A 14,941-nucleotide genomic window follows, 5' to 3' on the forward strand; every position below is an offset into this window, starting at 1 on the left:
CACGCAATAAACTGAGCTGAAATCATTCACCATTAGAATGTTAGTTTTACATGCTACCATTAGCACTGATAGTTCTACTTTTGAAAAATAAGAAATTAGTAACATATAAAGAATAGTAACTAAAACTGATTAAAGTAAGCAACTGGGTAGTGTCTTGTTACAGCAGAGTGACAGATACTCTGAAGCAAGTTTATTTCACAAAGCTCACAACATAGAAAAAAATAGATGGAAACTCACTGCCTAATGATTACATAAACAAACCTATAAGAGGAACTCACTTTAAATTCTTCTTCCCTCCAAATTTTGAAGATCAAAGAAGCCATGGTGTTGGATATATTTTTAAAAATGAATCCCATCTTTCTGTAAATATGTATGTACACTTTCATGCCCCGCTAAATTATAAGTAGTTTGCTTAAGTCAATCAGATCAGAATTCTGCACTTAGGCTTCAAGCTCATGGGTAGAGTGTGAGACTCCTTTATTGTTATTTTGCACAGGCTGCTAGTGGAGATGGTTTAATAGTTTGACCTGATGTAACACAGATCAAAATCTTGACAGCATAATATTTAAGGGATCATCATTATTCTGATTGATTTGCTGAAGCCCAGCATGATTTCCTCTCCTGTGACAATCTATTCATCTCACAGTACCACTGTCTTCAATTATTTGTTATGTATTTTCCACTCTTAATTGCCTTATGGTCTACAAAAATCACAAGTTGTCAATTTTCTGTTGACACACAGTTATCCACAATTATGGGGAAACATTTATTTAAAAAAGATAATAGTTTATTGCCTACTCTTCATAAAAAGAAACAAAGAAATACAGCATCTGTTGATAATGAACAATCTACTTTGTATCTGAAATCGCACACAACAAGGAAATTCATTGTACAACTGAACAATTGGATCCCTATACATCAACTACTATGACAGTTACAGTAATGCAACAGAACTGTATGTCCCAATATTTCCATTTACAATAGCAGCAATTGTGCCTGTTTCTATTAGCATCTGGTCACCCTTTCTTTGTACCCCTGCAATTTAACTTCTGTGAAGGTTAAAACAATGCTTTATCACATGCAGCAGGAAGAACTTAATAATCGATTTTATTACTTAAACTGTAGCCTCCTAAACAGTGCTGAACGATCTGTTCCCAGCTTCCAACCCCCAATGTTTCCACCACTCCAACTTAGAGTCTGTAAGCTTGCCCAATCTCTGGCACTTGGTGGTGTTCCCAACCTGTCTAACACCTGTTCTGCTAGACGTGGTGCAATTGGCAACAGTAACACACTGCTCACTCTCAGTGTTTCCATTACCATGTGAATTGCTGCATTGCGCTTTTCTCTGTGTGCTTCCCAAGGCCGCTGAAGTTCAAAAAACCGATTTGCCTCATGTAAGGTTCCTATAATTGTATCAATGGCATGATGAAAATTAAATTCTTCAAAGTGCTCTTTAACCACACCTGCAAAAAAAGAATGAAGTAATTTTTTTGTTGTATTTATACCCTTATTAATAGTAGTTGGCACAAAGTAACTAAACTTGTAGCAACTGTTGCCTAAAATAACACAGAGGTCAACTACGTAGTACACTATTTAATGTTCTAACAATAACAACACATACTCACCTGCCAGATGGGTGGCTCTATCTTTCAGCTTAGCTCCATTGTGCACACAGTACTGTCGGTACGTGTCGTCACAGAATTGTGGATATATCTGATCAGGATTAATAGCCACACCACAACATCGATTCAACAAGTTACCAAGTGTGTCAGCAAGTTCAGAATTCAATATGCGCACAGCCTTTGTTGTACTGTAATCTGCAAAAAGCAAAACATCTGTTATGTGAAATTCATACACAATTCAATCAGTCAACAGAATTTATGATACGAATGTGGCACATTGTCAAGTAGAGACAGTGCCACAACCGACATTCACTTCCTTTAAAATATCTGAGAGATAACCAAAGAGAGACTAATACCTGGCAGAAAGCTATGAATTAATGAAACAGAAGGGCAATATGTGTAATCACTGACTTGCAGCCAGTAACTGTTTCAGATACAAACTTACAGAAGTTATGATAAAGTTAGTTTATCTTCTAGTCAGAAAGGCCAAATTCCAAAAATTCTAGCTTTCAAAACTGTTAGTTCCTTCCTCAGGGAGTAAAGTGGGATTAAGCGGGTAGGAGAGCAGGTCACTCAAACCTCAGCTTAGGAGGAACTATCCGTTGTGTGAACGTGGAACGACAAGACAACAAAGGTGAAATGGAAAGCATCAGACGGAATAGTAGATCAAAGTAAAAATGTTGGTAAAGCCGTCGGCACACACAACACGCATCCGAACATTTAGCACTGAGCGTGCTGAGTTTCTGACATCATGGTGTGAAATAGCACGTTCGGGAGTCTTTCCAAACGTACAGAGCAATATCTAGCATGTTAGATATTCTGAGCGTGCGTCTGAGCGTTGACCAATCAGATGGCACAACGCCACCTACATCACATGCACGCCATCTCCCTTCAGCATTGAGCTGTGAGGTGCCATATTGGCATACAGTTCAAGCCTATGCATATATTTGTTGTTTCTGAGCACCAGCAAATTGAGAATCACTCAAAAACCCGTTGTTAACTGCGTGATTCGTTGCAATAAAATAATGAGACACATCATATTCATGGTAAAAGAATTATTGTAACTTGCGTATTATGAGAGTGTCATTTGAAAGCAGCGACACACTGAGGATCCACCAAAAAACACATTGTTCTTGGTACAATTTGTTATAATTTAATTTCAGTTAGTAATATAGCTATGATTAAAGCATTTAGCAAGTGGCAACATATTAAAATTGGCCATTAACGAATTGTTGTCACTTTAGCATAGTGGGTAGCATTGATGATTCATGACCAGATAATTGATCTGATGATGGTTCACGTCTCACCAAGTCCAAATATTTTTTTTCCTAACATTCATGTATATAATACGTTCTGATGCATAATTAGTAGTTTAATGGAAGTATATTCTACAATATTTGATGTTATGTAAATATAAGTTCACCTTTGTTTGAGGAGTGAGTTTGTTCGATTGGCATAATCTACAGGATAGCTTGCATTACTTGTATAAAGATATTTTGTTCCTTTTTCTTTTGAGTTTCGTAATTTACATGTTGTAAAGATTCTGCTACTGGGTAGGAACAATGATCAAGTAAGAATGATCTTATGATTTTACTAAAATGTGGGAAAGATAAAATAGTGTTTATCTTATGTGGAGAACTACTGCAAGTTTGTGTCACACTGTTTGTAATGGAACTTTCATAAGCCTGTGTCCTTATTGATTGGACATGGTACTTTCCTTTTTGTCTTAAAACATGTACATCGATATTGAAGTTTTTATTTGTGTATATTACATATAGAACAACGTGACTAGGATATGAACAATGGAGTAAATGTGCATTTTAATACAGCTAATGTGGGAATTTTACAAGCACCTGTTGAATAAACAGTGTGATTTATGAACTAGAAACATCCCAAAACTGCTGCTGGAGTGCATTGCGATCGCGTATACCACATTGGGGCCCATGTACCGTATGCACAAGTCGCATTGTTCCTGAGGGTTCAGCAGCACGTTGAACTTGGCACGCTCATTGTTAATGTTCGACAGCACGGTCCGTGTGCCAAAGGCTTAAGCACTGTGTCTGCTTCAGACAAAAGAAAGAGGGTAAACAGTTGTGCTCGGAAGGAAATACTACCAATTAAAAATATAAATAAATGTGGAGAGTTTATTAGCAGAGATTAATCTCAGGAGGGTGGTGGGATGTGAGAATGTGCTGGAGAGCAAATTTCCATTTTTGAAATCCAGGGAAACTAGTGCTGAGTGACAGGAAACCTGTTTACGCAGTTTCACCATTTTATGATTACAGTTATAACACAACAGCAACATATGATAATGTTCACGCATTAGACTTTACTCCAAAGGACAAGTTCTTTCTGTCCAGATGGATATCAAACTATAATGAAATTGACAAACTGATAATTAGCTTACAACTCTGGTTAGCTTCACACTTTTTAAGTCGGTCCTATATTCCACCAACATAAGAAATGTTCAACTCATTGCCTAGCCAAACAACCTTCTGGATAACAACAACAACAACAACAATAAAACTGTAAATGTGAGGCTTAAGAATACTATGCAAAGCCAATGGAATAATGTGTAGGTAGAGGAATCTTTAACAATCATACAATTGTTAACTCAAATGCCATTAAAAATATTCCATAATGATAGGCATGCCTAAAATTTAAGTATAGCAGATGAAGCATTGGAAGCAGTGCATAGGTCAGGTTAGGCATATGGTAGAACTGGATGTAGTCACACCCATCTTTTCTCATTGGTTCAATAGCGAAGAGAACTATTAAAAAAGCATGGGAGTGGTTGCAATCTCCATGCTTCCAAAATCCAATTGACTCAACAATGTCTGTCAATAGACCATGATCCACCAAGTGGATCATCAGATAACAGGAACTGAATGCCAATTTTTTGGGCAAATGAGTTCCATTTCCACCTCGATGGTTTTATTAATAAGCAGAACTACCACGTTTGACAATCAAAAAATTCACAAACGATTAATGAGGGAAAAAACACATTCCCAATGTGTCACTGTTTAGTGTGCATAATGGTCTGGAGTGGACACTTTTTATTTGAAAACAAGGCACATCAACCAATAATGGTATATGGTGAACTTTATTGTAACATGATAACCCATTTCTTTATTCCTTAATTGGAAAATATTGCTCCTGAAGACATTTGGTTTTAGCAGGTCTGTGCCACTTGCCACACCACCCGTAAAACATTGACAGTTTTGCACGAGTCTTTTGCCGATTGTGTTATCTCCTGTTCTGGTGACCTGAATTGGCTGCCAAGATCTTGTGAGTCACTCCGAAGGACTTCTTTCTGTGGGTTTTCTGAAGTCTCAGGTTTATGCCAAAAAGCCCACATCTACCCAAGCAGTAATGGACAAAATTTGACATTGTATCACCAAAATACCATGACATTTATGCAAAGCTATCATTGAACATTTCACCATAAGAATACGCCTGTGCCATCAAAGCTGGGATGACCATTTATTGATGTTTTGTGGCATACAAAATTCTCAATGCCTATATTATAAATCAACAAATATTACCATGTTTTGTTACAGAAAACCATGTTTCATTTAATATTCAAATTTCATGCTCTTATTGTAGCACCCTTTACCAACTGCAGTCTGACCTGCTCAGTAATATAAAAAGCCCAAGATTCATAGACAGCCATAATGTGGGAGACCAATTCATCTCTTGAATTAATAGCCATCCAATACTGAACAGGCAGCACTCATTCTGGAGGTTTCTGAATACACATCAATGTTTCTGGGAAATTCACATTTTCCAATCATAGTTCACAACATTTTTATTTGTAAAATTTCTGGCTTTTTGAAGGCATGTAAGTTAAGTGGAAATATTACAGTCCCACACTTTTGTTTTCGTATTTTTTAACATAACTACTTGTCCAGAAAATTATGTATTTAACTAATTTCTCGAAGTGAACATTTGTGATACTTTCTCTAAACTGATGGGTACTTGTGTATCCATAGTTTCTTCTGTTCATTATGCAGATTAGTTTGAATTCCATCTATATTATAATTGTATGTATTACGAAATTTGGTTGATTGGTATTTCAAAACCAACAGCTGAATTACTAGAATACTATGGAAACTTTAATCTGCATTAGATAATCAAGTATTTCACACAGAGATGTACAATTTTCAGTGACTTGAGATGAACTGAAAAGAAAACATCCAAGGTTTTGCACATATTGTCACACACCACAGTTTTATTTTGATAGTGCTAAATGAACTGCAGTTGTACACATTCTCAATTACAATGGCCATGGCAATAAAAGCTGATGATTATATTTATAATGACAAACTTGTACACTTTAATGGCAATGCACTGCAGAACAATCTTCTGTTATATGTGCTATAATCGTATGATGGAGTCTTCAGTGTGAATAAATTCATGCATTAGGGAATAGAAAAACTGTTTCCGTATCTCAAATAGCTCAATATAGTTTTCTGTATCAAAAGGAAAATTCAGATGCGAAAACTATTAAATTAAGTGAGAGACCTGACCAGTAATTAATTATCTTCATGAGGTAAAATACTTCAGTACTGCAGGTACATACAAGTAAAAGACCACCCAGGATCCCTGAATGGTGCACAAGAAGAAACACTGGAACTAACCACTGCTCAAGCTGAAAATACACTTGAACAACTATGAAATAACATAGCCCCTGGAGATGATATGATAACAAATGACATGAAGTAGGTAGAAGTAACCCGCTGGAAGCTGCGAGGATACTAATCAACAAGAGTATCAACTATGGAACAATGCCAGAAAAATATAAAAACTGTTTTATAAGTTCCTGACTAAAATTGTAATAAATTACCTAAGAAGAGATCTGGATTTTTCTCAACCTGATGAGCAAGTTGTATTTCAAAACTTTTTTTGACTACGGATCACATCCAAACTATTTGCCTTTTTTCTTGATAAAACTGGCCTTTGTAGATTATCAAAAAGCTTTTGACTCTGGATATTTGGACAGTCATGAAGGCTCTTGAAAATGCCACGATAAATTCAAGATACCTAAATCTCCTGAAATACATCTTGAGTAGACAACAATGACAGTCAGGGTGGATGAAGACCTATCATCAGTCAACAAAGGAGTTTGCCAAGGTGACACCATCTCTCCAAAACTTTTCACCCTTGCATTGAAAGATGTATTCATATCACTAGACTGGAATAGCAAAGAAATAAAAATCAGTGGTTTATATGTGAACTCTGCCAATGATGAGAAGTTTCGGAAGAGCTACAGAGTAAGAACAAAAACTAATCTCTGCAAAGACTGGCTGGTAAAATAACATCAGTAAAGCAAAAATATTAAGCACAGACCATCAAAAAATCATAGTCTAAAAACGCTCTATAGAAGCTATTGATAAATACATCTACCTTGGGCATGAGATCAAAATAGGGAAAAATGATCAAAATGCAGAAATTCCTTACAGAAGAGGACAGAGCTGGGCAGCATTCAGGAAACTGAGATTCATTCTGACCAACAACGATGTCCCAAATAACCTGAAGAGTAAGGTGTATAATATGTGCATGCTACTAGTTACAATGTATGGTCTGTAAACTACCGGTATGACTTTGACTAAGCTAAGTGCTCAAAAGTACAGCACAAAAAATGAGCTATGGAGCGACAGATGATAGGGGTCTCCCGCACAGATATGACTTTATCAAAGATTATTAGAAGGAGAAAAGAGGTAACAGACATACTACAGAGAACATAGCTTGGGAAGATTACAGTAGGTGGGTTCCTAGAACTGTTCACTGAAGACTATGAGACGAAATGAGAGGCACTGGAAGACCACAAAAGAGATGGCTTGATAACATGAAGCTGGTGGCTGGAACACAACAGAATATGTGACTCAAAATCGAAGACAATGGTAGCATATTGAAGAGGAAAAAGAAGAAGTTCCTTCCTTAAAGAGAAGAGATCCCAAGTTATAGTAAGTTAAAAAGGAAGGGCAGGTCACACAGATGCCAAGATGAGGGGGATCCACCTGTATTGAGGGTATATAGTCTATGTTCATTCTCATTACAAGTGGGTCTCTCTTACCCTTGAGTCTGTGTGATCTGCAACCTGAGACTTTCCTTTCCTTGGGAAGAGACTAATTGTTTTGAAAGCTGGGATAATGTCATGTACTTCTACTTTTATGTGTGTCAACCAGCAACACTAAATATATAATCTATTGAAAATAAGTAATAGCCAGAAATTTTGTCCCATAATTTTATAGTTTTTTCAATACAGTTTTCCAGCAATATTTGAGTGCTACTATGCAGAATACCTTAATAGGTCCCCTATATTGTCTAACTGGTTTAACTGACAGTGATTTTACATGTTTTGTTATGTAGTGTTACCACTACTACAGAATGATATTCTTTTAGTCATTCATTGAAGAACTAGATTTCAACCACGTCTGCTATCAGTAAACCTAAAGGAATCACGTGGCACATGGGGGATCTGACATACATCTGGGAACCAGTAGATAGGGTGAAGCAAATCCATTGAAATTGGAATTCCCTCACCGTCCACATTTATTATTTCCTCTGGTGTCTGCACTTTTCATTATGATGTCGTTATTCCATACCGTTTAAAAATCTACAGAAGAAGAGAAGAAGTGTGTTTGTGGGTGGGGGGTGGGGGGGGGGGGGGGGGGGGGAGAGGTTGTTACATTGTCCAAAATACTACAAAAGGATAGAATAAAATATTGTATAAAATTAGATTTGCACTCTCAATCTCACATCCATCCATACAGACACACTATGAAAATTTCAAAATGGGATGTAACAGTATTATCAAAGGCTTAGTTGCTACTCACCATATAAGACAGATGCTGAGTCACAGATAGTTACAACAAACAAAAAGACTGTTGGAAAGCGAGCTTTCAGCCAACAATGCCTTCACCGAAAGTAGACAGCATTTACACACAACTCATGTGTGACCACAGACTGAAGCCAGACTGTGAGCAGCGGCGTACGATGGGAGAGGCAACGGGTAATGGGAGTATGGTACATGTTTTTTTCAGTGATGAGAGATCAGCTTTCACATTGAAAGAGTCGCAGGTTTGACTCCACCCAGTGGCAAATAGTTTCGTGCTCCTTGGCAATGAATTTACTACTGACATCACAAATTACCACTTCATTATACAGGTTATTTTATTAATTATTATAAGCACAAAAAGTAAGGCATAGGACGAAATGTGGGACTGCAAACATTTAAAAAGGGACTGCAGTTAACACGTAGATGGGAACGTTGTGTATGTAAATCAACGTTCCCGTGTATGCGTTAACTACAGTCCCTTTTTAAATATTTGCAGTCCCACATATCATCCTATGCTATACTTCTTATGCTTATGTAAATTAATAAAACAACCTATATGATGATGTGGTTATTTTTGATGTCAGTAGTGTACCCATTGCCAAGGAACACCACCAGGCAGAGTCAAAACTACGACCCTTTCAATGCGAAAGCTGATCTCTTACCACTGATCCAAACACCACTTCCTAAACACACTGTCAATTAATAAGGTGCACATGGGGATGGATCCGTATCAAAATTCCTTTTATTTCCTAAATGCTTGGCCATCTGGAGTTTCCACTTGGGGCACTTTCTTGTCTCACCATGCCCTACATGTACCATAAATTTGGACGAATTCCGCAATGATGAGTAGGCGTCCTCTCCTTGTCAGATACACAGTTCTAACAATTCAATTACATTTGCTTTATTATTTGCATGTAAATACTAAATAATGGACGTACCTGAGCCTTCGGACTGCATAATTTATCATTCAACATGCTGAACAATATGAATGATGAGCTCTGCAGGTTTCTTTGGATTCACACACATTCAAATGAAGCACTCTCGAGAGAACTACAGTTCGAAATTACGATCCGAGGAAACAAATTAACGTATATCAGATTTCTGTTTTGACATTAGCACAGTTTTTGTATGAATAAATCACTGTTAAATGATCACACGTTTTCATTTCGTAACGCAACCCACATTTTCATGGCATCTAATATTCGTACGACATCTTTCCCAAATTTAAATCAATTTTATACAAGATGTACATGTTAGGCTTAGCAAATAATCTGAATAGTTTATCAGTCTGAATTTGTCTGATTACAGCAGTTAGTAATTCAACACACCTGTAGCTGACTTAGCCTTCTTCAAAAACTCTGAACTAAATTTCTGCTCAAAGCACTTGCCTTTTTGAACTTTTCTGAAAGCATGGACCTAAACTGATTTTGGTCTTTGTAACTGTGCTAAAAGTTCTCTCACATTCCACATTATTATGTGGAATTGACAAAATAGCCAGCATCAACTTTGCAAGTTTATCATACTGAAGAACCCCATTAGCCGATTTCTTCTGACCTACCAATGCCCACTGAACATCAATTCTCTCTGCTGCCAAGTTGGTTTCTTCCAGCTGAAAGTTACAGAACTGAGAGTGAAGAATATCAACTTCTGTATCTAAGTGTTCACTTTCGCTAGTCAGAATATTAGAAAATCTGTTTATGAAAAATCTAAGGCTGGAAAATGATGCTTTGCCAATTATAGAAATATTTGCAACTTCTGCACGCATTAAAACTTCATCTTTGAATGGAAATTTGTGTATCATGTAATCACATGATGATAAGAAACATTTTCTTACAGACTTAAAGAATACAGACTTTTCCTCAGGCTTCAAAGTGGTCACCAAAGCAAATGTAGAATTCCCTATCATCAGATCATAATCATCCTTTTGTTTTGCTGGAGTGTGATAATCTACATCAATAAGGGAGCTGGAGGTTTTAATAATGAGTGGTCTCACAAATCTTGCCATCACATTCTTCAATAGTTCCTCCAAAATTGACCTCAATAAGTGGATATGTGGGGCACTTGACTGAAGAGCTACACTTGGGCTCTCAAAGACAGGCATAAAACTTGAAAGGAAAAGGCATAAAGATTTATGTAAATTTGATGACAGAAACATGAACAGTCGTTCCTCACATGATAAAGCTCCAAAATCCTATTCAAACATCTTTTCAACGATAACCATCGTGTAGGCACATGTTTCAGAATTTTCCTCATTTCTGTGTCATGTAAAGTTTGAAACTTTCTAAATTTTTCTTTCCTCTTTGCACTCCTTTACAAATAATAAAACATGTCAATAATATTTTCTTCAATGTTTAAAGGCAAACATGCCGCCCCCTTCTCAGCAGCAAGATTAATTAGGTGACAAGAACAGTCTACAATGATTAAGTTAGCAATTTCTTGCTTCAAACATCCTGCCACACCCTTTTTTAGCCCTACCATTACAGGAGCATTATCGGCACCAAAAGCCAGACTGTTTTTTAATGGAATACGGAATTCTCGTAAAGTTGAACGTAGAAGATCAGCAATATTAGCGCCAGTGGCATCCCCTTTTAAATTAGGCACAGAGAGTAGGCATTTTTGAATTTCACGGAGTTCAGGGTTGAAGAACGATACGATAATAGGATATAACTTAAAGTCCGTTTTATTACCACCATCGGTAGCAATAGCAAATGGATTCGACTGCGTGGTCGGCACAGTTTATCGGCAAGTTATGCTCTACAATAAATGCGATAAATAAAGCCTTGGCATTCGTCACAGAATCTACGTTTTGGGGTTTATACGAGAAGTTAAGTTCCTGGTTCCGTTCTATGGACACTCTCTGGTGTTTTTCAGTTTGCACCTGTTTAAGAATGTCTCATTTCCTGCCATGAGCTACTGAAAAGTTGCATCTACATACACAACAAAATGCGTAAGTTTGTCCCTTCCTCGATTCACTTAAACACGGAAACTCTTCCTTATACATGTTTCTGAACACTGCATCATATTTCTTCGCCATTCTGCACGAAAAATAATCAACACCTCCAAGATACGCAGCCAACAACTATTACTGAGTACACAAATCGCGCAACAGAACTGAGAATACAATGATCCTACGTTCTAGAGAATGGTCTTGTAGCAGTGATGCCAACCCTCGCACACCGTTTCCCCCTATATTGCACTTCAAATTCCCCTAAATAATTTATCACACCGTCGGGTAAGCAAGCAGGGTAGTGGGGTGGTAAAAGGGAGTCTTAAATGAAATTGTCGAGCGGAGAGGTGGGGAGGGGAGGGTAGTAACCCTAAATATTTTTCCCCGTGAAACATTTATCTCTCTAATTTCCCCCTAGGCAGCTTAATTACCCCTAAATTTAGGGGGAAATCCCCTAACTTGGCAACACTGCCCTTTAGACACAACAATGCTAATCACTTCGCTTGGAACAACTATCGACTACTCCTTGTCCACGATAACTTTATGATTGCACTGGTGCTACCAGAAGCGGAGGAAATTGGCACTAGTTGAAAGATATTCATTTGCCTCCAAACGCTGCCAATGATAAGTTCCTTACTTCCTTGTAGATACAAAGTGCGAGCTACGCCTACTGCTGCTCCCGACAGCCACCGCACCAATCTACCAAGTTAACATAAACAAGTAGCAGCCATACCTCGTCATCCACCAATATATCAAAGGCGCAGGATTTTCAAATAGTAAAGTGTTGAAACTGGTCTGAATATCGGGAGATAGGTCTTCATTGTCAGGAGATCGGGAGGGAGAAGGAAAAATCGGGAGTCTCCCGCCTGAATCGGGAGAGTTGGCACGTCTCTAGGGAGAAAACTGAAGCCACCTACTGGCGGATAACATAAGAGCTGAATGACCATCCTGAACATCAGCAAATGGTGAATATGTAATAAGTAAGGGAACATAAGATGGTTGAATGTATGTCAGCACAATATAAAATAAGGAGAAATTACGTACAGGGCTATTACAAATGATTGAAGCAATTTCATAAATTCACTGTAGCTCCATTCATTGACATATGGTCATGACACACTACAGATACGTAGAAACATTCATAAAGTTTTGTTCGGCTGAAGCCGCACTTCAGGATTCTGCCGCCAGAGCGCTCAAGAGCGCAGTGAGACAAAATGGCGACAGGAGCCGAGAAAGCGTATGTCGTGCTTGAAATGCACTCACATCAGTCAGTCATAACAGTGCAACGACACTTCAGGACAAAGTTCAACAAAGATCCACCAACTGCTAACTCCATTCGGCGATGGTATGCACAGTTTAAAGCTTCTGGATGCCTCTGTAAGGGGAAATCAACGGGTTGGCCTGCAGTGAGCAAGGAAACAGTTGAACGCGTGTGGGCAAGTTTCATGCGTGTATCTGGACATGCTGGAAAATTGGCTCATGCCACAACTGGAGACCGACAGCGCCGACTTCATCTTTCAACAGGATGGTGCTCCACCGCACTTCCATCATGATGTTCGGCATTTCTTAAACAGGAGACTGGAAAACCGACGGATCGGTTGTGGTGGAGATCATGGTCAGCAATTCATGTCATGGCCTCCACGCTCTCCAGACTTAATCCCATGCGATTTCTTTCTGTGGGGTTATGTGAAAGATTCAGTGTTTAAACCACCACTACCAAGAAACGTGCCAGAACTGCGAGCTCGCATCAACAATGCTTTCGAACTCATTGATGGGGACATGCTGCGCCGAGTGTGGGAGGAACTTTATTATTGGCTTGATGTCTGCTGAATCACTAAAGGGACACATATCAAACATTCGTGAATGCCTAAAAAAAACTTTTTGAGTTTTTGTATGTGTGTGCAAAGCATTGTGAAAATATCTCAAATAATAAAGTTATTATAGAGCTGTGAAATCGCTTCAATCATCTGTAATAACACTGTACTTGGGCATAAACAGTGAAAGTGCCCAGCCATCTACTAAAAATCATATTAAATTTTAAAAATATGAAACGGCTACAAACGAACACAGTAGTGGCAAGCTGGATAAAAATAAAATAAACATAATGACATTTAGCATCCACAAAGGAAAAAAAGAGTATCAAAAGGGTGGCTAAAATCAAAGGGATAAAAAGAAATATACTATTCCTTTGAGAAGAGAATCTGAGTGGAGTATTGGTGAGATATGAGTGCTGTTTCAAACAGGAATAATTATTTAGAAGATGCTTATGCTTCAGGGTGGTTTGCTCATTTTGGTAGATGAAGCTTTCTTATTTAAGCTGTACATAATTTCTTCTAATAAATTAAGGACACAGCCTGTATCATGACAATGAAGGATACTCAAATTGGTATTTATGTCACCAGTAGAGTAACCATAAATTTTCAAGTAACTAGATAGAGCGGACGTAAAATTGTTACAGTCCCAATGTCCCTTGAACCAGATGTTAAAAATGTGCCCCATCTCACTGATATGGAAGTAATGACAATCATTACACTTAATCTGATAAATGTCTGAGTGAATGTGGCAGTTGTGGATCCTAGCTTCATGGTGCTGTAATCTGTTTGGTATAAAAAACACCACTGTGACACCAGCCTTTTTGAGCCATTGGCCAACTTTATCTGAAATAGGGCATTTTACTGTATCAATATAATGAAAAGTATAGTTGCTACTCACCATATTGTTGCAGAAGAAACTGAGTAGCACCTTGGTGTAGTGGTTATGATACTAAACTGTGGCATGGATGATCATGAGTTCAAAACTCACCTGGACTGTACAATTTTAATTCCTATCTTTGGTTCGAGTACATTCTAGAAGTATCTGCAAATGTCAAGGATCACTGTACTGGAATGGTCTATAGCTGTATATATGCTGTATGTGTTCTGGCTGGAGGCAGTTTGCTCGGCGCTCTTGTATGTGCAAGTGCTGAATAAACCTTCATTAAGTGAAGTTAGTGTTCGTCGTTCATCTAATTACACCTTCTACGTGACAATATAATAGAGATGCTGAGTTACAGAAAGGCACAACAAAAAGACTGTTGCAAAGATAGCTTTGCAAGGTCATTGTCCAAAGTAGACAACATACACACTCACACAAATGCAGCTCACACACACATGATCACAGACTCTGGCGGCTGGAGCCTGAGTCTGGCTCCAGCTGCCAGAGACTGGTCACATGTGTACGAGTTGCATACGTGTGTGTGTGTGTGTGTGTGTGTGTGTGTGTGTGTGTGTGGTCTACTTTTGACACAGGCGTTATTGGCTGAAACCTAACTTTCCGACAGTCTTTTTGTTGTGCCTTTCTGCGACTCAGCAGCTATAATAAATATGGCGTGGAACAACTATCCTTCTCATTATATTGTTACATTCCATCCTGGATTTTCCATTGTATTTTACTGTATGCATTGCAGGGAATGTCCTTATCAATGGGAGTAAAGCTAATCCCATGATGATCACTATGAAGTTGTGACAAAGCAAGCTGGGGGTAATTTTAATT

General features: G+C 38.1%; 1 protein-coding gene across 1 annotated transcript in view; it reads right to left on the reverse strand.

Moving 5' to 3' along the window:
* Nucleotides 1–765: 765 nt before the first annotated feature.
* LOC126174850 (methionine--tRNA ligase, mitochondrial) overlaps nt 766–14,941 on the reverse strand; it is a 102,250-nt gene continuing 88,074 nt past the window's right edge. Inside the window, exons 6-7 of the mRNA XM_049921237.1 lie at nt 1,626–1,817; nt 766–1,463 (exon numbers count right to left, since the gene is read on the reverse strand). Of these exons, the coding sequence (XP_049777194.1) occupies nt 1,111–1,463; nt 1,626–1,817 (545 nt within the window). The 3' untranslated portion in view covers nt 766–1,110. The remainder of the gene's footprint in view (nt 1,464–1,625; nt 1,818–14,941) is intronic.

The sequence above is a fragment of the Schistocerca cancellata genome, chromosome 3 (genome assembly GCF_023864275.1).
Source record: "Schistocerca cancellata isolate TAMUIC-IGC-003103 chromosome 3, iqSchCanc2.1, whole genome shotgun sequence".
Taxonomy (NCBI): Eukaryota; Metazoa; Arthropoda; class Insecta; order Orthoptera; family Acrididae; genus Schistocerca; species Schistocerca cancellata.